The 25236-nt window shown below is 36.8% G+C and overlaps 2 protein-coding genes, 1 long non-coding RNA gene and 1 other non-coding gene across 4 annotated transcripts; 2 read left to right on the forward strand and 2 right to left on the reverse strand.

Annotated features, from left to right (window-relative positions):
• Positions 1-1215: 1215 nt before the first annotated feature.
• LOC147760804 (uncharacterized) lies at positions 1216-2634 on the forward strand. Its single transcript, XR_015335498.1, has 2 exons — positions 1216-1405; positions 1594-2634. It is a non-coding gene; the product is annotated as an uncharacterized LOC147760804 (long non-coding RNA).
• LOC106180430 (alanine--tRNA ligase, cytoplasmic-like) lies at positions 2451-14863 on the reverse strand. Its single transcript, XM_087017985.1, has 23 exons — positions 14696-14863; positions 13765-13890; positions 13180-13389; positions 12605-12793; positions 12035-12180; positions 11641-11832; positions 11167-11311; positions 10721-10866; positions 10234-10342; positions 9619-9769; positions 9084-9217; positions 8255-8393; positions 7582-7742; positions 7187-7303; positions 6624-6761; positions 5939-6079; positions 5414-5526; positions 4822-4930; positions 4472-4582; positions 4131-4250; positions 3746-3823; positions 3167-3262; positions 2451-2906 (listed from the first exon to the last, which is right to left on the reverse strand). The coding sequence occupies exons 2-23, from the start codon at positions 13882-13884 to the stop codon at positions 2700-2702; spliced, it is 3072 nt and encodes a 1023-aa protein (XP_086874111.1). The 5' UTR covers positions 13885-13890; positions 14696-14863; the 3' UTR covers positions 2451-2699.
• A 4127-nt stretch (positions 14864-18990) lies between these two features.
• Positions 18991-19072, forward strand: Trnas-aga (transfer RNA serine (anticodon AGA)). The gene has a single exon. It is a non-coding gene; the product is annotated as a tRNA-Ser (tRNA).
• Positions 19073-20194: 1122 nt separating this feature from the next.
• Positions 20195-23926, reverse strand: LOC106180435 (uncharacterized). The gene is made up of 5 exons (XM_013564416.2): positions 23744-23926; positions 22775-23022; positions 22430-22577; positions 21979-22170; positions 20195-21760 (listed from the first exon to the last, which is right to left on the reverse strand). The coding sequence occupies exons 1-5, from the start codon at positions 23808-23810 to the stop codon at positions 21351-21353; spliced, it is 1065 nt and encodes a 354-aa protein (XP_013419870.1). The 5' UTR covers positions 23811-23926; the 3' UTR covers positions 20195-21350.
• Positions 23927-25236: the final 1310 nt, after the last annotated feature.

Below are 25236 nucleotides of genomic sequence, written 5' to 3' on the forward strand. Positions count from 1 at the left end.
CATAGTGTATAGAAAAAGTGTAATTAGTACTTTTAAAACTTACATTCATGTTGTTGTATTAACTCAATCAGAGGAAGCCATTGTTTGATAAAATTCAGACAGGGGAAGCCAAGTTGTACAAGTTGTTCAGATAATGCTTCACACCTTGCAGTTCAAATTTTAATGTCCTTTGTTTCGAAGCCAGTAATCTGTTAAAACTAGATTACATGGTGTTATTAGGAGTGCCCACCTGGAAGAAGGTGGATTTGTGTATGAAGTAACCAATCAGTTTCTAAGCTACGTGATGGACAGTTTAACTGATAAAGTTTAGTATAAAGAAATCTGAAAACTGAAATCTAGAGGAGGATGTTGAGAGAGAAGGAGAGAGAAGTCATACTTGTATCATGTAACTTTTAGTGTAGCAAAATATATTCTGTTGAAGTTACAACATGGAGTCGTTTCATTCTTTTCCGTGTGCAGAATTTAAGACAAGGAACCTGGGAATCTCCGTAGCAGTACATGTATTACAGATAGCGTTATCCAAAGTTGTGAGCCCATTGAGCCCAAACCCTGGGGTTTTAATATTATAAAGGGTATTTTATGTAATGTGGGGGCCCCGGGATGGTTTAAGGTGGGTTCCTCACAAGGAGACATTCAAAAGACCTAAAATTAAAACCAAACGATCAATGGGAGACTTTTTAACAAGTGCGATATACAAGTTTTAAAATTAACTGATACAATTTTATTTCTTTTTTTAACCTTGCATTTTAGTCATTTTGTTTTAAATTTGTTTACATGTCTATTAATATTCCGTTATTCTTACTCACTACTGGTTTTATTCAACTATGATGCAATGATTGTAATTATCAGGGGCGGATTTAAGCCGTCTTCTGGGTCTTCCAGAAGACGGTCAGATTTTCAAGTTTACATTGAATGGTATCTATCTTTTTCTGTCGGAAGACGGTCAAAAATGGAGGATGGATCCACAAAGATAATTTGGAAGACTATCAGAAAATATCTCTGGATCCGCCCCTGATTATCCATCCCTCAGGTTGCAAGTTTGGTAATAATAATGATTATAATGATAAGTTGCGTACGTTGTCTAAGTTGTGTAAAGAATTGTGTTTAGAAAAGAAGGAGGCGTGTCCACAAAGGGTTTGTAATTATGCACTCAGGCGTTCATTGACATACAAAAAGAATTGTTAAATTAGAAATGTCACTTCTTTTTTTAGATTGGAAGAATACAATTAAAAAGAAGTCACTAGTGATTCACTGGAAAGCACAGAAGGGTTAAACTGCACCAGAAATCCCGTATGATGGAATTCCGTGTGTTCATTTGGGGAGGCTCGTTTTGGTATGACACCTGGGAAAAGACTATGGAAAAAAGAAGAAAGAGGACTATAAAAAGAAGACAGAGAAGAAAATGGTGAATGTTTTTCATTACTTACATAATAAAATGTAATATGTGCAAAGCAATGTAAGAATTAAAAATAAGGAGCCGTACAATACGGGCCGGGACTAAAACCATGAGTACCGCCAGCGTACACACTGGTGGTACTAACTAAAACATGATTCTCACTAGGTTTTTTCATTTAGTTCTTATTTTTCTTTCAGATTCAGTGGTTTGTGCAAGCACATTGCTGCACTGCTGTTCACTGTGGCTGACCATGTCATGAAACAGGCCACAACAAGGCATGCACAAGTCTAAAACAGGAATGGCACAAACCAACCACCAAGACCCTCACCTCAGTGCATTCCTTAATGATAATGAAACACCAAAGGCAAAAACATCCATGGCATCTGCCAAGCATCCAAGACATGACGAATTTGACCCTCGTCCTGAGGCACCAAGAAGAAAAAAATCCATGATTGACTTTGCTAGCTTGGCAGAAGCAACAAATGGCAAAGTCTGTACATATTCTGAGACCATTCTGAAGTGCTCCATGCAATGAAGCACCTGACATATCAGTCTCATCAGTGAGCATGTCATCATCACGCCCCTTCCCATTCCTGACAAGATATCATTTAATATATATTGACCAGACTTTTATCCTACCTCCTGATCAACGCCATCATGAAATACAAACATTTCCATAGTTGCCACTGACACAAGCATCACCTAATATTTTACTCCCCCACATGGCTTCAGTTTTGTCCATCCAGTCTTAAAAGCTGTACACCTAACGTTTGATAAAGCCTGGTCTTAAGAACAAGATACTGTGTACAAAGCATATGATACCCTGTGGTTTAAAGAATAGTAAGAGCATTGATTCAGAACAGATGATCTGCAAACTTACTGATCTGCCAACTAAATATGGCTGACCCCACTTCAAAAGCGATGCCAAGAATTCCCTGATAGTCTCCATGCCTCCACATGCGCCATTGAACAGACGAAATCTCGGTTCCTAGGATTAATCGCTAGGCCCCTGCAGCAATGGTGCTTGTGGAGGAGGGGAGATCATCATTATTATTTATAACATAATTATTTATTTCACAACTGTGAGAAACATTTTATTCTTGGATTAATAATATTCAATTTTGTAATAGCTACAGAAGACCTCTAGCAGAGAGTTCCAGATTCTCACTGATATGTTTTGCTTTCTCCAGTGACATTTCAACCTGTACATAAAAACAAATGTATTCTTTTTCAATATGCATATTGTGAGGCCTTGTTTTTCTGTAACCTTAATTAATTAGTCTGCCCTCAGTTGCAGTGGCCACTACATCACTTTATGTACCTTCTCCTTTATGAACTTTTCAGCACAATCTAAAATATCTTTATTATGTCTCTCTAAGCTGATATTGGAGAGCAACATATGGAATGCTTCTGGGTCTTGTCCTTTAACTGGCCCACACTTCACCGTGTTAGCAGCATTGTCCACTATGTATTTTGACCAGTCTGAAGCCTTGAAATTGGGTCCTGGCTCCTAAAAAATAAGCACATATTTTTCAATATCCTTGACATGCTTTTGACTGTGTCAATCATAAAATTAATAGATTCAGAGGCACACATAATCTCAATCTGGTGATTAAATTTTTAGCAAGGAGAAACACCAAAACAATGTATTTTAATAAATTAAAATAGTAATTGCTAGTAATCTGTTGAAATTGATGATTTCATAAAATGATGTATTTTCAAAATAATTCATCAATATTCTCAGAATAAATCACTAACATTGTGTGCTACCTTTGGTACATGTATAACCGCTAATGTTTTATTCTTTTCCTGCCATAATGCCATCACTGGCTTTCCAGGTTGTATGGTATTTAGTAAACCGGCAACCTGAAAGATACATGAATTAAACGCATGAAGTATATACATGAATTTTTTAAAATTATTTCTGAATGACAACTGGACTTGCCACATCAATCAACACAGAATTTTGATGACTAGTGCAATGTTGTCTTCACAAGGAACGTCAACTACAACTAACAATCTTCAGAAACAATCAAAAAGGTTATGCAATGCACTGACATATGACTTAAATTATAATATACCTTAATGTGATGGCAAACAATTAAAAAAGCTGGGGATCTGAATTGAATTTGTTTTAAATAATTGAGTTTTATTTGATTCTATTATTTGGATCTCTGGGTTTCTCAAATATGTTCAGATAGAGTCAAAATTCAAGCCCATTACTCTTCCTTATACCGTTATCACCTACTTTGAGTTCTCTTCTGCAAAAAAGTGGAAAAATATGTGCAACTGACATAAAAAAGGCCGAATCATATTCCAGTCTAACCTTGTTAATGCTCTCACACCAACCTTTTTCAGTCCTCCAGTGTACAGAGTTTCTGTCACTAAGTATGGTACTGATGCTTCTCTTTTTAGAGATTCAACTTGCTGAAATAAATGAAGAACACTTTGAGTAACACAATAAAATGAAAACTTTCTATACCTTCGTCAATCTTGCCAGCCATATTACCACTGGGATATGAAGTTAAAAGAAGACTGAAGATTTCACTGACAACTATTCTCATCTTATGTGGCATTAGTTGCAATGCCCTTTTTCCTGTTGCCTTAGAGGATGTATAAATGTGAACACTATATAATATAATATAATATAATATAATATAATATAATATAATATAATATGGATTCCTTAAACAGGGCTAAAAAAACTGGACTGATTACAAATCAAATCACTGACCTCTACAAATTTAACCTTTGCCAACAAGCTCCTTGCTGCCCGAACCTTCTCTTTCTGCTTATCTACTGTGGCAGCCAGCTTGTCCCTGTCAGTCTTTGGGAGAACCCCATCTGAAAGTGTCTGCAACAAAAAATCTTTCACTGTATCATATGCAACAATCCCAATCAACATTGGCCTCATGTAGTGGTAGTGTTCTGTTTAAATCTGTATTTTTAATCTGCATACAATATTAAATTATCACATATTAAAAACAATAAATTGGTTGGGAATATCTGACAGATGGTAATCAAAGTTTTGAGAAGTTAAATGAAGGTATCCTGTATCTGTGTTAACTATCATACCTGAGAAATCTCTCTCAAATTTTCTTCCCACGTTTCTGGGTTTTCCAAGTTTTTTATTGCTTTCACCACACTTTCAACCTGTTCCTTGACAATTTTGGACAACTCAATTGCCTGACATAAAATAAAAATTGATATAAAGTCAAAGTTTTATAACTATTACAAATTTTTCAAATAAATAAAAATCACAATTAATCTGTTTTCATTTTTTACTCCAAGTTCTCGTCTCAGCATTTGTTATCATCATTTGGATCACGTCCAAATGAAGAAGAATTTTACTACTTTTTTATTTCAAATATAACAGAAAACTACAACAGGGTTACTAAAAAGTTCACAGATGGTCTTACACTCACCTGCTCTGCTTGTGGTCCAGTAACAGCAGATATTCTTTTCACCCCCTGTAAGTGACCTGATATGTTTACTATCACCACTGGGCCTATGTGAGATGTGTTGTGGACATGGCTGAAAAAAAAGAGAATAAATATGAACCCCCCCATATGTGGTCTTGCTGACATGTTTACTTTCACCACTGGGCCTATGTGAGATGTATTGTGGACATGGCTGAAAAGGGAAAAATAAATATTACCCCCCCCCCCCCCCCCTTTCATATCTGCCAGTACTAGTACTTGATAAAGCATGACTGCAAACCACGAATTATAAAATCTGAGTAAAGAAATTAAAAGCTATACAGATAAGTTGGAATTTTTATCTGATTTAATCTGCACAACTCTTTTAATATACAAACCCTTCACAGCTAGTCTTTTTATATTGTACATACTTGTACTGATTTATCATTATCAAAGAGGAAGTATAATTGCTCACCATGATGATTATTATATCTAAAAGGCAAAATCCCGAATCCACAACTACTACAAATAGTATTAAAAACAATTTCTTTTCTTATAATGATTAAAGGTTAATAGTCTGAGATCTTACAATACTTACGTGCCTCCACATAGTTCAACAGATGTTTCTACTGGTCCAGTAGAAGCTTCTGACGTAGGTAGCTCCATCACTTTTGTACCTACTGAGACCACATAAACACTGTTAGGGTACACCTGTGAAGTAGAGAAATCAATGAGGTCTATAGGTTTTGATTTATATGATAAAATCATTCTTCAAAGGGAAAAAAGTTTCCTACCCACATTTTCATGTGTTCATTGTTGTTTGGACTTGCAACTGTTATCTAAAAATAAAGGGTTAAAAGGTTAAAAGAAAAAAATTGGCAAAAACAAGCTAATGTTAAATTATAGTGCTACAAAAATGCTGACATGATCATTTGTTTGTTTTTGTTTACCGATTGTAGCAAAAATATTACATGAAAACTGCAAATACAGCAAACTGACAGAAAAAATCCAAAATTCCTTTTTACACTTTTCTAAACCATTTTAGAAGACTAAGGACAAGTTTTTAAGTTGAAACTGCAGATATGACAGTTTAACAACTGAAAACATTCCATCAACTTCATACCTCATTCTCCAGTGAGACCAGGCCATTGATTTCCTTAGCTCTCACCAGAGGGACCTCTTCTCTGTACACTTTCCAAGATGAGCTGGTAAATTTATTGACAATTTTTTCCACCTGAAGAATCTGTTCAGAAGATACTTTGCTCTGAAATGAAGACATTCATCAGTAAATTAAACAAAATGTTACAATAGAGAGATCTCACTTGTTAAGTTTTTTCAAAGCTGGAATGTTATTTTTTAAAATCAATAAAAATACACAAATAGCATGTTTTTTTACTCTTAGTGCAGTCCTGTTTAGCCTAAGTTGACTTCCATTTCTGACTAGATGTAACCTAAATAAACCTCCACCTTCTAGACATCATTAGAACTTGGTTCCCATTCACAAAAATCCCCATATTTTGGAGCTAAGTTTTGACTGCCTGAATTGGATAGCTTACTATATGCAAAACTGACTTTGTGACATTGGTCTGTGAGCTTCTAAGAATGTTTGACCCATAATAAATGTATATGATAAGCTAAAATTGGCTATTGTCACCACTACAGTTAAGTACACCATTCAATGTAAAAAAGGGCCTATTTTTACACAAAAAAAAATTTACTTGAAACTTTATTCAAACCAGATCCATCATACATATAGCATTCATTCTTTTGCCAGAAACAATCACAAACATTTGTAAAACTTTCCGTACCAGGCAGGTGAAGTCAAAAGTCAGTTTGTCAGGTGTGACAGAGGACCCCTTCTGCTTCACGTCACCAAGCACCTTGTTCAGTGCATAGTTCAGCAGGTGTGTGGCTGTGTGGTTCCGCATGCAACCCTGGCGATAGTCCTTAATCGAAATGAACAAGGAAACATGAATACTATTTTTAAATGTCCAATTAGTTTGTTTCAGAAGTTTCTTTTTAAATTAAAAAATAAAGTAACAAAAATTTCCTCATCAAGGTGCAGTAGCACTTGTATATAACATACTCAATAGGACAATTTATTTTTGTCGATTTAATACAAACCCCATTACAAACATACATCATTCTTTTTCCATTGCTACTTCCAGATTAAGAACATAATAGGTGAGTGCCCAGTATATGCAAGGTCTTTACTCATATATGCAAGGTCTATTGAAGAATAATTTGTAACAAGGTCCGTGAAGAAGGAAGTAACAGCATCATGCCTTTATAACCCAAGTATTTTTTTTTAAATTGTGCATCCAAGTTATATAATCACTTGACTTCCCTATATACTAAATACACTATTTACTTCAGCTATCTTTGCCTCTGCCTGAGAACCAACAGTCACTCTGCCTTTGGCCACAACTCCCATGTGTACGACATAGTCCTTAACAGATTGGACATCTTCTACAGAGAATACAGAATCCTGTCAAAAAACATAGTGAAATCAATGTAGAAAACAATTAGAAAATTCAATTCAAAATCAATTCTTAGAAGCATATTTATAATAAAAAAAACAAATAATCTTTTTCTATGAGAATGACTGCAGTTGTCATTTAAGCTTAACCTATTAGTAACCTTTTAAAAATAAAAGACTGCTTTTTACTGAAAGAATCATACTTATCTCTCTTGGCTTACACATATCTCAGAGTCCCAGTAAAAAAAAAAAGCTGATTTACCTCAGTCTGCACAATCTTGTCTTACCTCAGTCACTATAGTCCCTCTGTCTGCAGCTTGACCTCCACCTTCAGCATAAAAACAGGTCTTATCCAATAAGATTCCACACTGTTGACCCATTTCTATGGAAGATACAAGCTCTCCATCTACCAAAATACCAGCTATCTGACACTGCAGTGGTGCAAATACTAGAAACAAATTTAAAACAAGTCATTAATCAAAAATCATTCAAAGCATTTTGACTATAATGAAAAAAATCTGAAAATATCAAAACGTGCCAACTACGTCGGTCACATGACTCAATCTGTGTCCTAGTTTAAGGCACCAAGCCTAAGCGGCAGTGGTATAGACAACTGAACTATGTTCAGCATCAAAAGGAGCGATCAATGACAGAAAAATCAACTGAACTGCACTCAGTCTCATTGAGAAATATCCTGAACAAGTAAACAAATGCCAAGTTCCAGAAGAAAGTCAAAAACTGCAAAACAGCGATCAACGAAACAGTGCATGCTTGCCTCCGAGAAGGGAGCAACGCAATGACATCTGGGATCGCGCAATGCTCTCTTGTATAATCTCGGTTAACCATGGTGCCGTAGTAGAATCAGGTCTACAGCTTTCAATATAATCTACCATTCACAATTGGGCATATAGGGTTATTTCAGTTGATGACTTAAACTCACTGACAGACATTTTTACTCACCATACTCTTCCCCTGACACATAGTCATATTTATATGAATCCTCAGTAGGTCTGATGTTGGCACTTATCAGTTTCTGTAGCAATATTGAATTTAAAGTTATCACAGGGTCTCTCTCCATTGGCTGCAAAGTAGATCTCTCCTGAAAATATGATCAAAAGAACTGTTGTTGAGAACAGACCCTTGTGCCTAATTCACTAATGTTATTATATGATGTTAATGGACTTTATTTGTCTTCAGATTGAGTATCATGGTCTTTTTGCTGATGATGTCATATCAGCAGAGGATGGGGGGGGGGGGGGGGGGGGTAGAAGTTATTTTCAATTCCTTGATTTCTCCTTTACCTGGGCTCATATCAGAAAAAATTCCAATGGCTAAGAGGGCCATGCATGACTACCAGTAAGGGGTGTGTCCAATACAATCACACCGTTTAGACTTTATCCCTTATAGTACCAATTTTCACTGGACCTTTGAGATACAGTAAAGTGTACAGCATGAAGTGAGAAGGGTCTTAAACCCTTTTCAGATAGACACAGTGTACTAGTTGGGTTGGTGCAACTCTACAGGGGACTTTCCCTAAGTGCAATCACCTTAACTGAATGACAGGCCTCCTCAAGCAGCTAGTGGGTAATTATCTTATTTGTGCGCTTGGCTCAATTACCCCTAGCTGCTAGAGAAGGAGTGTCATTCAGTTAATTGAACTTAGGGAGAGCTAATTGCCCTTACGGCGAGCCCCCCCCCCCCTCCCCCCAACACACACACACTCAGAGTTGGAATGACCCAACCAGTACTGTGTCTATCTGAATGCTCCCTCTGTGTATTGTCAATTTACTTTGATATCTTGCAATTTCCTCTCAAACCCTGTCCAGTCCATGCTGATACCCCTCTCCTCCCCCATGTCCATCAGGAGGTCAACAGACAGAGGATGACCATATCTGCCCTCGTGGAGTTTCAACATCTGCTCAGCTGTTGAGATTAGAGTAATCCATGACATCAGAAAAAAATTATCACAATATGTAAATAAGTTACACAATATGTTAAACCACTATAAGAATCTTCCACGAAAAATCAAGACTCAGCATGTTGATTATTTAATTAATTAGTCCAATGCTGATAAAACCATCATTTATGTTCATCAGTCCCCACCATCTAACTTCACTTCGTTTATTTATATCTTCAAATTTACCAGAAATCTTCAATTAACATAGTTGAAAAAAACTTCATCATTCTATCAAAAGTGCATTTACATATAACTAATATGTTACGTAATTGTTGCACTAGCAGTCACGAAAAAGACCCTTGTTCATAAAAACAGACACATCCTCTCAAAATAATTATTATAATTATTATTATATAATTATTCTTACCAGTCACGTGGGACACATTCCCAACCTGTCTGAGGAACTTATTCACAGCTTTCCTCCCTACTCTGGTCTGCTGTAAGTACCTCTGCTCTGTTGCGTTCACAACATTCTTCACCTGCTCACAGTTCTGACCCAGTTCTGGAAACGTGTCGCCCTGGAAAGATAAATGATGTGACTTAAAAAATTAAGACTTTAAAAAATTCAAAGGCAGCAGTTCCCCACTGCTGTGCTCAGTTCTGTTCATTCTCACATTAGCATGTACATATACATGTAAAAAAAGCGAAATCATGACGGTGGGAAAAAATTGAAAGGACGTAATATGATGATGCATGCATATTTGATAAATTTCCAAACACATCACTTCTTCTAATATTTTACTTAATTTTCAAGATTTATATGCTTTCCAAGCCAACTAACTTTTCAAAACTTTAACATCAATATTTCAAAGCCTTACAAAGACATTTTTTTTTTTTTTGGAAAGGAATTAATTTTGGTTGAATTTTATGAGTAACAAACATATCAGTTGCATACATACAAGTTGCCACTTATCAATGAATCATGAAACAGTTCTAAAACAGACAGTAAATATTAGATTATTGATTATAGATATCAACATACCAGACTTTCCACCACCACTTCTACTAAATTACCCAGCATTCCCTCTGGTGCTTTGAGAACTTCTGCTGCCTGGCGCATGCAGCGGTGCATAATGGTCCGCAGGCGAAATCTGTTGAAAATCATTATCAAATCAAAGTTCTTCACAAGCATACAAACAACAGCATAAATCAGCCCCTTCAAACACTACAACAAATGTCTGAGGACTGAAAATATTTATACTTCTAAAGATATAATATATAATAATATATCTAGCGATTCCATATGATTAAGCATTTAAATAAATATTTTTATCAGAATCTTACAGAACTTGATGTTTCCAGTCTAAATGGTTTCAAACTAAGAACTACTTCTTAATAAATCAATCAAATTCAATGTAAGCATTTTTTCAGGGATCTTTCATTTATATTTCATATAGCTGTAGTCATCCATAAAATTTCACTTCCTAAACAGAATCTCCATTAATTCCCCCCCCCCCCCCCCATCTTACTCCATATTTCCTCTGCCAGGCACCAGACCATCACTGAGGGCCACCGTGAACATCCGTGTGTGGTCCCCTATTATTCTGTAAGCCGTGTCCACCCCAGCCTCGTCACTAGCACCAGTCCTGCCCTGGTACACTGGGCTATTACAGCTCTGAACACCAAGTAAAAAATAGTACCAAACATAAAAAAAAAATACTAAAATAAGTAGTTTGCTACTTAAAGAAGCAAATAGTCCAGCTGGAGTCTCCTCCTGTGAAAATTCTGAAATACCCCTAATTCTAAGAGGGAGCACTTCATTTAAAAATTTTTTTAGTCCAATGAATGCCAAATAATTATAAATTACCAAAAGTCTTGTAAGAAATATTCCCAAACATTCCAAAAGTTATCATTTAAATTGCTTATTTATATCAATTAACTTAAAATGGCCTTATATCTCTTTTATGAAGTTTACCTTCTGAACTGCTGAGAACAGTGGTTGAAAGAGATCAGTATCGTAATTGGACATCTTGCCCTGCATCACTGCTGTCATTCTCTCCAACCCCAAGCCTGTGTCTACGTGCTGTCTTGGCAAGGGAACTAGACTGCCATCTGGCTGTCTGCAGAATTATTATCTTTTTAGTCTCAATTAGTGTTGACAGTACAAAATTAGTGTGTTGTAAATAGTTAATAAATGAGTATAAAGAGATTTGTAAAATTTGTCAGAAATTGCAATCTATGCATTCCTAATAAATTATGTTACATAAAATTATATGTATCTGAAAGCAAATTTTTTCTCATTTAAAAAATTGGGTCATTACCGTATGATGTCAGAAGAGAACCTGCTGAACTCTTGCGAAAATTTGTTAAAATATCACACTCCAAAAAAACATAAAAATCAATGCTGTCAGTCTAAAATATACATTTTCAGACCACTCCCCCTCCTCACCTGTCATACTGCATAAACACCAAGTTCCAGATCTCCACTACCTCTGGACTGTCCATATTGACCAGATGACCAGCATTCCGGCCACCCACGTGGTCATAGTGGATCTCTGTGCAGGGTCCACAGGGGCCAGTCTCCCCCATGTCCCAAAAGTTGTCCTTCATTCCACTTGGAAAGAGATGATCTTCAGGGATGCTGGAATATTTAATGTACTTAAACTAAAATATTTTTTGTGATGCTACAATTGGACAATTAATTAATGAGGGTTTTTGCAGTTACTGTAAAAAGACGAGATAACGATCTGCTGATGAGATTTTTTGTAGAAAAATGAAATTTGCCAAACCTTTCTCTCTCCCCAAGACAAACTGTGTGACAAAATCATATTTTTTTTACCCACCCTAATTTTAACCATATTTCTCGAGTTTCCAGATCTGGGTCAAGGCCAAGTTGTTCATTTCCTCCAAAGTAGGTCACATAAAGCCTTTCCTGACTGATGTTGTAAACCTCTGTAAGCAGCTGCCATGCCATTTTGCAAGCTTCTTCCTTAAAATAAACAGCAAAATGCCCTATATACCTTTTTAATTTTTTTTGGGTGATTTTGGAAAGCTGAATTCATTACTTTCCTACAGAGAATTTATTAGCAGCATATTTACTTAATTCCATCTACCTATTGTCACTTTACAGCAACTGAAATTTCAGTATAATATGCACGCACCTATAATTCAAGGTATGAAAACAAAATATACATATATCAAATATGACAAATTTAACATTTTAGAAGAAAACTCCATGTGTAAGTCAAAGATGGAACAAGCATGAGCCTTTCCCAGAAACTGGCACTGGCACACAACTGTAAAAAATGGAAAAGATTAATGTACATGTGTACATGTAGAGTGTTATTGCAGCACCTCTCTCACTCATCAGAAAAAAGAGGCAGAATGAGTTCATTCTGTGAGATAGCAGTTACCTTGAAATAATCTGCAAATGACCAATTCCCCAGCATTTCAAAGAAGGTGTGATGATAAAGATCTTTCCCTACATCATCAAGGTCGTTATGTTTGCCACCAACGCGCACGCACTTCTGGCTGTTTACCACACGGCGATAGTTTGCCATCTCACTGTTGGCAGGGACTGTACCAAGGAAGACAGGTTTGAACTGGAAAAGTAAATGATATGATATAGTTTAATTCAATTTCTGTTACAGTGTGTGGTTGTGTGCGTGCGTGGGTGTGTGTGTGTGTGTGTGTGTGTGTGTGTGTGTGTGTGTGTGCATGCGTGACTGTAATAAGCACTTGTGTATGTGCCTGCACATGTCACTTTAACTTTCCTTGAAAAGATTTCCTGTCATTATAAGCGATCTGCACTCTTTCATAGAGCGTACACTGTGCAGTCTGTCTTTTTTGCTCCAATATGGAAATATCATCTCTTCGACATAATGTCATCTCTCACCCACCCTGAATATCTAGGATAAATGCAAACTGTACAGGCATGCTGATAGGGAAATCAGTTTCCAGTAAACCCTGAAACACAGGGTGCACCAACCTGATTCATCCCTGCATTCACAAAGTATGTCCCTTCTCCCTTTTTGGGCACGATGCTGGACGACGGAACAAACTGATGGCCGTGTACTTTTGTGAAGAAGTCCAGGAACTCCTGTCTTACTCTCCTTGCTGGCCACTGCAGTCTCTGGGCACTGTCTTGAGAACTGACCACTGCTGTGGTATGGATGTGATGACCACAGTTAAAGCAACTCTGAAAAAAAAATTGTTTGAAAATATTTTTAAAAATATTGATATAAAATATTAGATTAGATAGGAATTCTCAAAAAAAAAGAAAAAAAGAAAATGGATGTTTCATACTAGCTTGCAGTGAAAGGAGTTCACTGAAAAGCAGTTTTCTTTGAAAATTTCAAAGTAACTTCGATAAAGACTGATCCCAGGAAATTGTTTCAGTAAATAATGCACCATAATTTATCCAACAGTGGAATACTAGGCCTACTTTCCAAGGCAATCTTTCAAATTTACCTAAATGTCTGAGATAAATGAGGATTGCCATAAGAACTGATACTATGAATCATTTATGTTTTGCCTTTATTCCTTTAATCACAGAAAGGGGTTCTTTATTTACCTGTGCCAGTGCTGGGGCATGTTTGCTCAACAAATGCCAGGCGTGCCTTCGCCTGCACCAACTAACGCCTGGTTCTGTATGGAGGGTGATGAAGGAGCCCGCACGTCCCACTGCAGCCATTGTACCCTGGTATATATATATATATATATATATATATATATATATATATATATATATATATATATATATATATATATATATATATATATATGTGTGTGTGTGTGTGTGTGTGTATATGTAATGTTACATCAGGCAAAACAGAATAATTGTTCGGTTTTTATAATTTTCCATAAATTGCCAATTGTAATTTTTTTTTACCTTTAGAAAATGATATAACAATATAACGCTACATTTTTTGTGCAAAAGCTATATTTTAGCAGCAGTAATGCTAGAGAGGGGTGAGAAAGGGCCATTAATTCGTCAGAGAGACTAACCATTTTTAGGACAGAAAACCATTTGTGGAAACGTTACTAATGAATTAAGGCTTTAGCCACTGGACATATCATTCCGTAGTCTTGAACAAGCACTTCGATGGGGGGCGTCTCGATAGTCCGAAGGTTCATTGGTCCGAAGGTTCATTGGTCCGAAAAGTGGTAACATTTTTATCGATTTTCTAATCAAGGGTTCATTGGTCCGAAGGTTCTATAGTGAACATTCGGACCAATGAACCTTCGGACTATTGAACCTTCGGACTATCGCTACGGCCCCCTTCGATGATGAATGAACAGTTGTCAAAAACAAAGGACCCAGGAGTGGCAGATAGACTAATGTTCATGCGTGCCGCAAAGGCCAAGCCTTAATTGCCCCTGAATGTTACAAACTAAATCCGGTACTGACGGTTAGGCTCGTCTTAATCATATAAGTAACGCGTTTTCACCGGCGTTTTCACTCCCTGATTTTAGGCAATCGTATTCGTTCGATGTAAATTTACCTGTCTGACTAGTTGGGATGCCTCAATAATATCTCCCAGATCTATCAATGGTATTCATACATGGTTCAAAAGTTATTGAAATTAAGAATATAGATTCTCTTTCACTTTAAAATCAGGGGAAATCTTTGCTGTAATAGAAGATGTCGTTCAGCATGGGCGCTGCCATAAGCAATACTCGCAGTGAAAATTTGCTTGGATTTCATTGGCTAGTTTATTATATCAAGTTGTAAACTAATGTATTTATTATTTTATAAGATACTGCACATTTGAAAAATATCCTTCTGTGATGGTACCGCTAGGAAAACATTTTATGTCATAAAAATATTAATTAAGTTCTTTTCTTTCTTTCTTTCCTTCTTTCTTTCTTTCTTTCTTTCTATTATTTTCTTTTTTTGATAACAATGTTTGTGTTTCTTCTAATCCATTTATTATTATTATTATTATTATTATTATTATTATTATTATTATTATTATTATTATTATTATTGATGTTGTTGTTATTGTTGGTGTTATTTTGTTGTTGTTGTTGTTTTGAAATGCATGAGATAAAGATCAAAATGTTAATATGTTATTCTGAAAGGCATGTGATGCAAGTAAGCAAAACATGAAGGTTTCACTGACAGCATAAAACAGAAGATATTATTTAATGGGACCATATTTTTACTAGAAGTTTTTCTTTTTGAGAAGCACTGAAACACAGTAGAGTGTGAAAAAAAAAGAGACAGGACTTATTCAATGAATCCCATATTTATCACCAGAAAGACCAGATCGGTAGGGGAGAGCGGGGCAAAACGCACCCCTTAAGGAAGAATCCCTCTAGTTTCCATTGTAAAAAAGATATTCGAACCAAAGTGACACCGATATTGTCGTTCTGATATGGGGTTCAGTCTGGAACATTCATTTGTAAATAGTTGCAAAAGAAAAGACACAATAGTTAAAATTAGGAAAAAATTTTTTTGGCCTTTTTGCCCCATGGGTGGGGCAAAAAGCCTTTTGTCACTGGGCAAAACGCCCATGGTGGGCATTTTACCCCAAATCCAACAATATACCTTGTTCTGAATAAACCAAGAATGGTTTTTTCCTAATTTCGGTTATTTCTTTTTATATTATAACATTTTTACCATTTTCTGTTTTTTTTAATGTCATGCGTATGTAAGCTCTTTGCACCGAGAGGAAAGGATTATCTTAAATTATTATTTACTTATCATACAATTTAAAGTTATGAAATCTGGATTTACTCACAAATGAAAATGCAACAAACGCAACTTACACCTTTATTTCAGAGCAATAAAAACAATTTACAAATTCATTCCAAGCCTTTAGTTGAGGAAAACCTCTTTTGAAATGTTAAACGTTACAATTTTAAAACACAAGAACTGCTTCTGGAAATGGAGAGTAGTCCAGACTCAAGAAAAAAAATTAACGATTTATGATACTTCTTAATATTATTTAATATCACACAACATAATACGCAAAACACTTTCAATCATTTTAACTTTATTGTTAGCATTGTGCCATTTGCAAAACCTGAACTACTTTTTAATAACGAGGTATGTCTTAAAAACACAGGGGCGAATACAGGATGTTGGTATTTGAGAGGGCGAAGGGTGCCATTTGGTAGGGTTTAGAACTATGAGTCTTCTTTCTTTCTTTCTTTCTTTTGTCATCCTTCTTGTACCCTTTAGGGTGTCGAGGGGAGAAAGAGTTTGCCCTTTGCCCCGAACTGATACATTGTTTTATTTTTCAAAAAAATCGGAAAGGTTCGGAGATAAACAACTGTTAGTGTTAACATGTCGGGGTCCGCCATATAGATAAACGTCCCAATAAAATATTCGCCCCGATAGATACGTCTCTATACATACACGTCTCAATAGATTTACGTCTCGTTAAATTTACGTTCCGATAGATCCACCAACAGATTCCTATAAACCCACGTATCTTTAGATCCAGGTACCGCTAGATCCATCTATCTGACATCGTAATCGGCTAAAAGGCCCATATCAACTTGCGTTGTGAAATTTAGAACACATTTTTATGTTCTTTTTTGTTTTGTTTTGTTAAGAACACATTTACATGTAAATTCAGAACACTTTTTACGTGTTCGAATGTTGCATTTTGAGAACGCTTTAAACAGTGTTCTGACGCTAGAACAGTAATTAAGCGTTGTGAAATATAGAACACACTTTTGTTCTTTTTATGTTCTTTCACTGAGTATTGTGTGAAAACGATCTAGTAGAATAATATATTGCTGACTGCGTACTGCCGTTTTAAAGAAGTGCATTTTATGTACTGAGTAGTATACCAACCATTTCGAGCAATAGTGTACCTGTAATGGATCTATCGGTATTTGGATCTAAAAATACGTGGATCTATAGGTATGCGGATTTAAAGGACGTGGGTTTATGAGGACGTCATATCTATAGGAACGCAAATATATAGGACAGCAGAAAAAAATCGGATCTATCGGTATTTAAATCTAAAAAGACGTTTTTTCCGTTTTTCCTTTATGTATCTATCGGTAACGGGAGTATAGGGACGTGTAATATTTTGGGACTAAATTTTATCCGTACGTACCCAACATGTCGAGACAAGATTACTAGGTAACTAGCAAAAGTGGTAATTTTAAATTTAATCTACCTTACCCGCAGAGTCGCAGATTTAAAGTGAGGGTGAAATTAAGAGAAATAGGGACAAAAATACAAAGGTGTTTGTAAAATACACAGCTATTGGTGAGACTGGGCCTTGGTTACATGAACACACTTCGTCTGCTATGCGGTATATGGCGTAGTGTCACGTGGGTAAAAATCTCACATTATTAAAGAAAAATCGCAAATTGTCTTTTTGCCCCGATTGGGCTTTTTGCCCCACCCTACCCTAATACGCATCAATCTACAGGCGACTGTTCAAATTTTGGTTGGTTAACTATTATAAAATCATTTGACTGATGTAGGAATCCAATGGACATGGAAACGTCTGTATGACTAAAAGTGTAGATCAATGTTTGTGAAAAAAATATGAGATCATATACCAGCGTTAGCTCTGTCACTATAAGAGTAATCAATGCTGTGGTCCGAATGTTATTAGACCCCCCCCCCACCCCCACCCACACCAGTGCGCGCTATAGAAATGAAGAACCATGTGGGTTTGTCTATTTTTGATGCAACTATGATTCAATTTTATACGTGATACGTACATTGAAAAAAAAATCAATGTGAATCCCACCTTTAGAGCATTTATATTCGTATGATCCTTTTATATAGGCTCTCTAGCTGTTATATTAATTGAACAAAGGACATCGTCCACTTTTGAAACAGCTAAGAGACTGAGAAGACACCGTGGGTGGACCGTAGAGTCTCTCCAATACCCTCCTGACAACCTGAACAGCACGATCGTTGTAATTAAAGTAAGTGGGGTACACTTGGGGAAAAATCTAAAATTTGATATAAGAGAATATTTCCCCGAGTATGACAGGTGTGCACGACAGGTACGTGAATATGTTATTTACCAGTATAAATGAGAACCCTATTATATATAGCTTAAATTTTTGTTGGTATTGTCATTATCCTCGGTTAAGATAACGTCATAGTGAATTAGAGGCCATGTTGCTGACACTACTGGTTGTGAGTGGTACTGCGCAAAATGAAAAGTATTAATTGGTATCTTTAACTATGTACCAAAAACTACTGCTTTTACATTTTCCTATCGAGATAGCAACTAAAGAAAACATCTGGTTACTGGAGTATGTCCAGTTACACATATTACATAAGGAATATTGCTACTTCTTATTGATATGAAAAATAGCATTTACAGACTTAATCTACATGTATGCATTTTCCTTGTTTTATGATAGTATCCATCCGAATTCTTTGTACACTGTACCTATGAGTTCTGTTTCAAAGACATTTTAAGTGCGAATTAGCCTATTTGTATCAATTAAAATGTATTATTAAGCCATGAAATAACAGTAACATGAATTCATTATTTTTAGAATTTTATCTTAAATCATTTAGAATTTGATTGAGAGTTACCTACCCTGTTTCGTATAATGTCTTACAAGACAGCAAAGAAAGCATGTGGTTACTGAAATTTACACCTGCCCAGTCACACGTATAAATAGCAACTACGCTGCAAACAAATATATAGAAAAGTTTTTAGAATCTATATCTATACGTAAACAATTTTTTTTTTACATAAAATATTTCCTATTCTGAAGTCTAGAAGTCTAGAACTATTTTTTGAAGTCTAGAACTATTCGTTTAATCTCGCAATCTTCTTAGAAGGTGTGTCAGAAGTAGGCAGTCGTGGCCGAGTGGTTAAGGCGACAGACTAGAAATCTGTTGGGGTCTCCCCGCACAGGTTCGAATCCTGTCGACTGCGATTACTTAATTATTGCTTTTCATCTCTTTTCAAATTGGTCACGGTATATGATGTTTAAAACTGCGTAATAGTACGATGGGTTAATGGGAACGCGCCCGTAAACCCCCCCTGGCACTGGACGGCGTCCTTTCCACGTCCTTTGTGCGGCCATGAAAGTGGCATCGTGTGGTGGTAGAAAGGAGGCGTGCCAGGCCAGACAATCACACCGAAAGCAATTTAGTGAGAAGCTCCGCAGAGTTCGATCGACCCAGATAGAACGTTGGCCTCTAAGGCAGTTTTGACAACAAATTAAGTTTTGTGGGCGAATAAGCCTATTTGTATCAATAAAATGAATGTAAGCGTCTTAAGTTATCTCATAATGTCAACACTGTTTTTCTATCTACCGTCACGGCGTCATATTTTTATCCGTTTACAGTGCAAGTATTTGGAAGAAATCTTAGACCCCATTTCCAGAGATTAGATCGATCTACTTCAGATCGACCTAACTCCCTGGGGGTTCATGCTAAATAGCTGTCAGCCGAGCCCCTAACAGCCTGTAGTAGGCGGGACGGACATTTAAGCCGGATTATCTGACAGTAATCTAGTGAGACTCCCCGCGGGGATAGATCGATCTAAAAGCTCTGGGAATACAGCCTTACTGACACCTATGACAGTGATATTGTATAGAATGAGGAAGTGTCGGGAAAAATAATATTTTCAGAATAAGATTGGCAGTTGCGGCAATGTGGTTACGGCGACAGAAAAGGTAACTATTGGGATCGCTCCGCACAGATTTGAATCCTGCCAACTGCGAATCTTTTTTCTTTTATCATCACTTTTAGAATAGTGACACCACACCGTATAATTTTTCAGAAATGTCTAAGGGCAAAAGGCTGTTTTTTTTGCGTCTGAGTTCCGTATCAAATACATTTTAGAGAGAATCAGCATATTTGTATTAATTAAAAATAAAGTAAAACCATTGCTTTCCTCGCATGGCTTGGAAGACTTCATTATTCAAAAGAAGTCGATCTGTTACCTGTAAATCGAACTGTAAAGAAAAAGACCACCTGCGATAGGAGTGATAAGTCTTATATGGCTACGTATGTGAAAAGGGTGGTTTATAAAGACAAAATGGACAGAGTCTAGTGTAAAATAGTTCGTCTTTATTGCTCTTTTGCTGTTTTTACCTGAATGTCCCTTTCGGAAGTCACTGTTGTTAGGAATTTTTGAATTTCGTTCCATCGAAACCTTTCAACCATTAAATATTTCTAAATTTAATTTTTTTTGAAAATTAAAACAAATGTAACAGTTTTGGGAGACATATAAAACCTATTGCTTCATTTTGATTTACTGATTTCAGTATCTGAGCGCTGTATCCAGACAGCCTCCTCATCACCGTCACACATGCGGTGTGAGTACCCGTCCAGGAAATCGTAGACCAGGGCCGTAGCCTCCGGGGGGGGGGGGGGGGGGGGGGGGCAGCTGGGATTTGAGGTGCAAAAAAATAATCGCAAAGGTAAAAAAAAAAATAATTGCAAAGTTGGTATCAATTCTGTGAGAAAATGCACTCATGGCCACTAGACAATCATTCAACAATCTGTTTACAAAGGTTCCCTGTTTTTAGCCAACTCAGTTCATGCCAAAAAGCTCTCCCTCCCTTAGGGAGCTATCCCCCAGGCAAAATGAACCCACAATTTCTAACTTCTGATTGAGCAATAAATAACAGTTAAAATGCACCAAAATTCAGTATTATACATAAAGTTTTTAAAAATTTTCCACACCGTGAGAGGGGGGACACACCCTCCCCCCTCGGGGCTTCGCCCCCTCGTGTCCGCTTACTGCCCCCCCTGGCATTTTGCTCAGGCTACGGCCCTGGTAGACCCCATGATTCCTTATCAGTGTGGGTAACTATACGCTCCAAAGATATATTTTTGCACTAGATATTCCCAAGTATTTCTCTGAGTAGTTCTGTGCATAACTTTGTACTGAGTTTAGACAGCTATCGATACTCGCTGATAAAAAATAAAGTTTGGTGCACTTTTTTAGTGAGGTGTGCGAGGGCAAAGTAGGAAAATTCTTCGTAACTATGCTTTTTTGCCACTGATAAGCGAGCTTGAGACTGTGTGTACATGCATATACATGTATTTGTCTGTCTGAGTGCCAAGACACAACATTGGACTCAGTGACCATCAACGTTGCTTTATATTGAAGCAGTACATAGTGCTTCGAATTTTATTACCACAAGGCAGAACACTCAGATGAAACAATTTTTAGGTAACTTGGTTTTCTTTCATTATAATTATCGGCGGTTTATGGTATGTAAATATTCGGAAGGAACATCATGTAATGTTGGGTACAACGTGCCACCATAGGGCGGAGGCACATTATTGCTTTGCACATGCTCATATTGACCTTGGTGTTCCGGATGTCCATAATACTGAGCGGCAGTAGACTGAGAATCAAATGGAGGCTTTTCATAAGGCCAATGTGACTGATGCACAGCAGCGCCGCCCTGCGTATAATCCATGCTCGAATAACCAGAGTACTGTTGATAGGGGTCTCCATAGTCTTGGTAGCCGTGCTGTTGCATATCCTGATAAACGTGGTCTTGATGTGCTAGCGCTGGTGCGTTGGGCATATTTGGGACAAAGGCAGGGGCGAATGCGGGCGGTGGCTCAACGCATTTGGGGAAATGCTGGATGTGCCTTGCTGGAAGGATAAAGATAGACCCACAATAACGAGATAGTCAAAGAAGAGAAAAGAAGAAAATGTTCACGAATACTTTAGAAACCATATAACACAAATTAGTTTAATGACAATTCAAAATCCTAAAAATCGTATGATTGTTCGAACCACAATATTTTTCATAAAGGTAGAGTAAAAGGGGTTTTAAATAAAAAAAACGGCATAAACGTCAAGGTGCTTACGTTCATTGATAGAATTGTAATCCGATTTAGTACTGCTTCCACTGGAGTCGTTTATCAGACTATTGGCTTTGCGCTGCTTTTGCTTCTTACAAACGCAGACGACACCAACCGTCACTCCTACTATTATCACTAGTAGTGCTGCCAGGCCTGCGCCTACAGCGATACCGATCGCGCTGGACTTGCCTCCAGAATCTAAAATAAACCGTGAATTATGTATGTTATGTCCCCGAAATAAAACTAATAATATTTATAGTGCATCAGATAGAAGGGAAATGTATCGCTCAATGTTTCCAAGTGCTGCTTCTTTTTTGAAGTAATACACTGCAACAGTATCTGATGGTTCTGTGTGATTCTGTATTAAGAAGGTGGTAACACTAAATGTATTTCCGAGCATAAATGCACTTGAGTTGGTACATGTACATGTATGTCTCTGGTTTACTGATATACCTACCATGTTTTATATAAACTGGCTTAATCTCCACATTAAAGTTGTAATGTATGGAATTGAACACCCTGTTTAGTGCCACGGACAGATATCTACCAGTAGTTTGTATGTACTTGGGAATTTTGTGGCTGTCGCTGTAAGTGAAGGACGCCAACTGAAAGAAAGTAAACATGCCCAGATAAGCACTTTTCAAGATAGCTGGTATGTAAAGTTTTCCCGAAACATGACAGCGCTGAATTTCTCTGACTTTGTTGGTTTTGAGATATACTTCTGTGTGTTTGTGGGTGCGTGCGCGCTTCCCAGTATTTGTGACTCAATTTTTAGGACAACTTGTTGGCATTAACACCTCACCTGTTTCTCGTAGTCATCTGTGCTGTTTGCGTCGTAAAATGTAAGAGCGACATCGTCGTCTGATTGTATTGTCAGATTCAAGAAAGTCACGCGGAGAGCGTTGTATTCCTTGGCATTAGTAACAAAATGCATGGTGCATTGGCCATAGAAGTAACGCGGCAACCAACGCCACGCTTTCACGAAGGAAGCCCCACTATTCACGACTTTCATGTCGGGGTTACAGTCGGTGCCTGTGTCGTCCATGTAATCTGGAACAATATTAGAAATAAATAGATTCTGTTCTGAAATCTATAATTAAATTTCTAAGTAATATAGTTAATATATAATATAAGAAACAGCATATAAGTCTGTGTACTATTTCTACTACGTAGGATAACCTCTCCGACTACTTTTAAAAGGGAACTCAAGACTTATTATTATTATTTTAAAAAAATACGAAAAGAATTTTTATGAACTTGTTTTTAAAGGGAGCGATGAAATAACATTTTCATATCTACATCATTTGTTTTAATCAAATTTTCCTGTTAAAATCAATCTTTCCTTTTCTTTTACTAGCCTTTTTTATTCTTTATTCACATTGCATTGTAAAGTCTACCGAACAAATTGGATTTTAATCCGTTAACTATCATTATATAATTATTACACATACAAAAGGTTGTAACATGTTCATTGTGAATTAGCTTTAGGTTTATGACCTTATGTTCATGTGGTGTGATAAGATTAGTGGTCAATGTACCGTTACATGGTTTTTGTAGCATTTCTGTACTTGCCTTTAAGCACATTTTTAGAACATGGACGGGAAACGTATTTAAAATGAGACCAGGTGCTCTCTTTTTGGTGCGATGTAAAAGAAACGTTCTGGGAACAATTGCTTTCGAAAAAGAAAAAAAAAACTGCAAGAGCGTATATAACGTATGCACAAAGAGTAGGCCTAAAACCCAAATTTAATCAGTATATCTGAGCACTTACATACTGTTGGAGTGACCCGCTGTACTGAGGCCGCTAACACAACACATAGCCATCGGAGTGTAGCCATTCCCTGCTTCAATTCAACAGTCTGTGCATATCACTGTACATATCCCTATCACACAGAACATTACATTGGAAAACTTGGCATAGCTCGTGTATTTAGATATTGTGATAACACAATGACTAATGGAGATACGTGTGCACGCGTGACGGGCAGTAGAGGCCCGTTTCGGCCCGCCTGTTTTAAATTTAGCTTTGTAGCGAAAACGAGGTACTAGTACTTGGGCCTATATTACAAAGAATTAAATGCAAGGAAGATGATTTAAAATGGACAGTTTATAATTAATTATATCATCATTGTCATCATCAACGCCACCACTATTGTTGTTGTTGTTATTATTATCATTATTATTGAAGGCCTCAATCTACGTTGCTGTACACATGAATAAAGAAATGAAATTTGCTAGCATGTGCGGCAGAGAAATTAGTCTTCACGTGTAGATTATAAATTTCCCTCGACAGTAATGAAGACTCTATTCAAAAGTGCTGGAAAAATTAACAAGCTTTAAAATCCTTATTCTAGATTTCTCATTTCACTATCGCAAGTGGAATTTAACAGTTACTATCACGGTTTCGAGAGTGGTCGAAAAAAAAGCTGGTTTATAATTGTACCATGAATGACTTTGGATACGTCAAACCTAGGTGACAAAGGAAACATATTTGGATATCTCTAGGAAAATATTTTGTTGCTATAGGTCTTACGATCATAGAGATGTTATTTATGGGAGATATAGCCGATTGTTAATTCGTAATTGTCATATGATCTGCGTCAATGTCATTTAGAAATAGCATCATTATTGTTCTTGCATATACTGATTATACTCTATTTTTAAACAAATGTTCACGTGATACATGTAATTTGACACAACTGAAGAGAAAAGGTGTGGATAAGGGGGAGTGAGGAAATAAGACAAATCTTGATATTAGCCTCACTATTACGCTTCCTTATTGCACTTTTTTCAATTTCTTGTATTTTACTACATTTAATCTCGAAAACAAAATAATCGTGTATTTTGGACGCATTCAGAACCAGCGGACTAACTAGTCTGCGGATCAAATATGGTGCCACCCACCTGAAAGCCTGTCGAGATTTTATTGCTCTGCCCCTGTTGGGACGGCGCACGTGGGAGGTGGTAATCCATTGTCAAGTGCGCGCCATATTTGATCCGCGAAACTTAGTTAGTCCGCGGATCAACTGGATGTGAACGCAGCTTTTGTGTCTTCAGTTTAACCATTGTTCGTTTAAAACGCATTATTATTATTGCAAATTATTATATTTTTTATTAACTATGTGAAATATGTAGCTAGGTGATATGATTTGTCTCAAAGCTGACATATAATATTTTATATATTTAAATACGTGGGGCCTACAAACATGCGTAGGGGCGGCCTACATGTAGGGCTACGTAACTACCGTTTACAGACATCAATAA

The sequence above is a fragment of the Lingula anatina genome, chromosome 7 (assembly GCF_051362555.1).
Source record: "Lingula anatina isolate TDL-2025a chromosome 7, LinAna3.0, whole genome shotgun sequence".
In the NCBI taxonomy this organism is placed as follows: Eukaryota; Metazoa; Brachiopoda; class Lingulata; order Lingulida; family Lingulidae; genus Lingula; species Lingula anatina.